Source organism: Meleagris gallopavo (assembly GCF_000146605.3).
Source record: "Meleagris gallopavo isolate NT-WF06-2002-E0010 breed Aviagen turkey brand Nicholas breeding stock chromosome 22 unlocalized genomic scaffold, Turkey_5.1 Chr22_random_7180001957271, whole genome shotgun sequence".
NCBI classification, from domain to species: Eukaryota; Metazoa; Chordata; class Aves; order Galliformes; family Phasianidae; genus Meleagris; species Meleagris gallopavo.
This window is the reverse complement of record NW_011100108.1, coordinates 7,547-8,960: the sequence shown is the minus strand read 5'-3', so window position 1 is coordinate 8,960 and position 1,414 is coordinate 7,547. Positions and strand designations below refer to the sequence as shown.

The 1,414-nt window shown below is 34.1% G+C and overlaps 1 protein-coding gene across 1 annotated transcript; it reads left to right on the top strand.

Annotated features, from left to right (window-relative positions):
• Positions 1-11: 11 nt before the first annotated feature.
• Positions 12-1,388, top strand: LOC109364213 (chromodomain-helicase-DNA-binding protein 1-like; the record flags this gene model as incomplete). Its single annotated transcript, XM_019610845.2, has 2 exons — positions 12-235; positions 1,183-1,388. Coding segments are annotated over 2 exons (333 nt in total), but the record flags the coding sequence as incomplete, so codon positions are not given.
• Between the last annotated feature and the right edge of the window lie 26 nt (positions 1,389-1,414).

Below are 1,414 nucleotides of genomic sequence, written 5' to 3'. Positions count from 1 at the left end.
TTTTTCCATCCACTGGTGCTGCAACCACCATCTATGCAATTGAGGCAGATGGTGACCCAAATACCGGATTTGAAAAGTCAAAAGAGCCAGGAGAAATACAGTATCTTATTAAATGGAAAGGCTGGTCACACATTCATAATACTTGGGAAACTGAAGAAACTCTGAAGCAACAAAACGTTAAAGGAATGAAGAAACTAGACAACTATAAGAAAAAGTGTCAGGAAACAAAACGATGGTATTTTTGTAACTGCTTCCATGTTACGTATTTTGTATCAGTATATGTATTGTTATTGTGGTTATGTTCTGTGTCGCCTGTTTATAGGCACTTTAAACTACGCCTTCATACAGCGGAAAGACAAAACTTTGAAGTCTTAATACCTATAATCCTTTAACATTCAGAGCATACCAAATTTAGTTGAGCAAGTGAGTATACTCGTGCCTTTCATAAAACCAGGCCTTCTAAAGGAGCAGCTTCTGCACCTAGATTTAATGCATCTGTTATTAAATGAAGGTTTAATGAGATGAGTGGTAGGTTTTCTGGTTTTAATTCTTACCTTTTACTAGTTCTATCAGTGATTGGACTTGAATTAGAGCTCTAGGAGTTGCTGCAGAGATTTTAAAGATTTAAAAAAAAAAAAATACCAACAACCTGAAATTCCTGAAGGCACTCAAAACATTACAGCATTAGGTGTTTGGTTGGTTGTTTTTTTTTTTTTTTTGCTTAAATTTGTGTTAAAGCTGCAGAACCAAGAACTGAACAAATACTTAGATTTTAGTGCTAATTTCTAGTGTTTGGTTTTATTAGTATGTTTAATATTATCTGTGGGTACCAGGAGGTTTTTCTAGTGCCTCATAAGATGGATTCTTATCAGAGCAAACCAATATTAGTGCTGTTCCATGAAAATAATGTGAAGTATGCTACTTGTTGAAAATAAATTATTTAAATTATCTGCATGACTAGTACAAGGTGTAGCTGATAGAAGTTTCTCTTAATTAGCTTTCTCAAAAATATTTAGGCCAGATGCAACACTTTCATAGCAGGAATTTCAGAGTTGTAGTTCCTTCAAAAAAAGCTTTCTAAGCAGCATTCCCATTATGCTTACATTCAGAGCTTTAGGATTCCCAGATTTTCTTGGTTTTAGAACTAAACAATGTAATAAATACTTTGAATTCCCATTTCAGGCTGAAAAATGCTTCTCCAGAAGATGTGGAATACTATAACTGCCAACAGGAGTTTACAGATGATCTACATAAACAATATCAAGTGGTGGAAAGGATAATTGGTATGTGACGAATGTGTAGGCAGAAAACAGTCCTGAGACTAGTGTGTTCATTGCTTGCATGTTGCCTTTATAGTTAAGAAATCTAGGTTATAAAAATCCCTACAAACTCAAAAAAACTCAAAAAAAAAAAA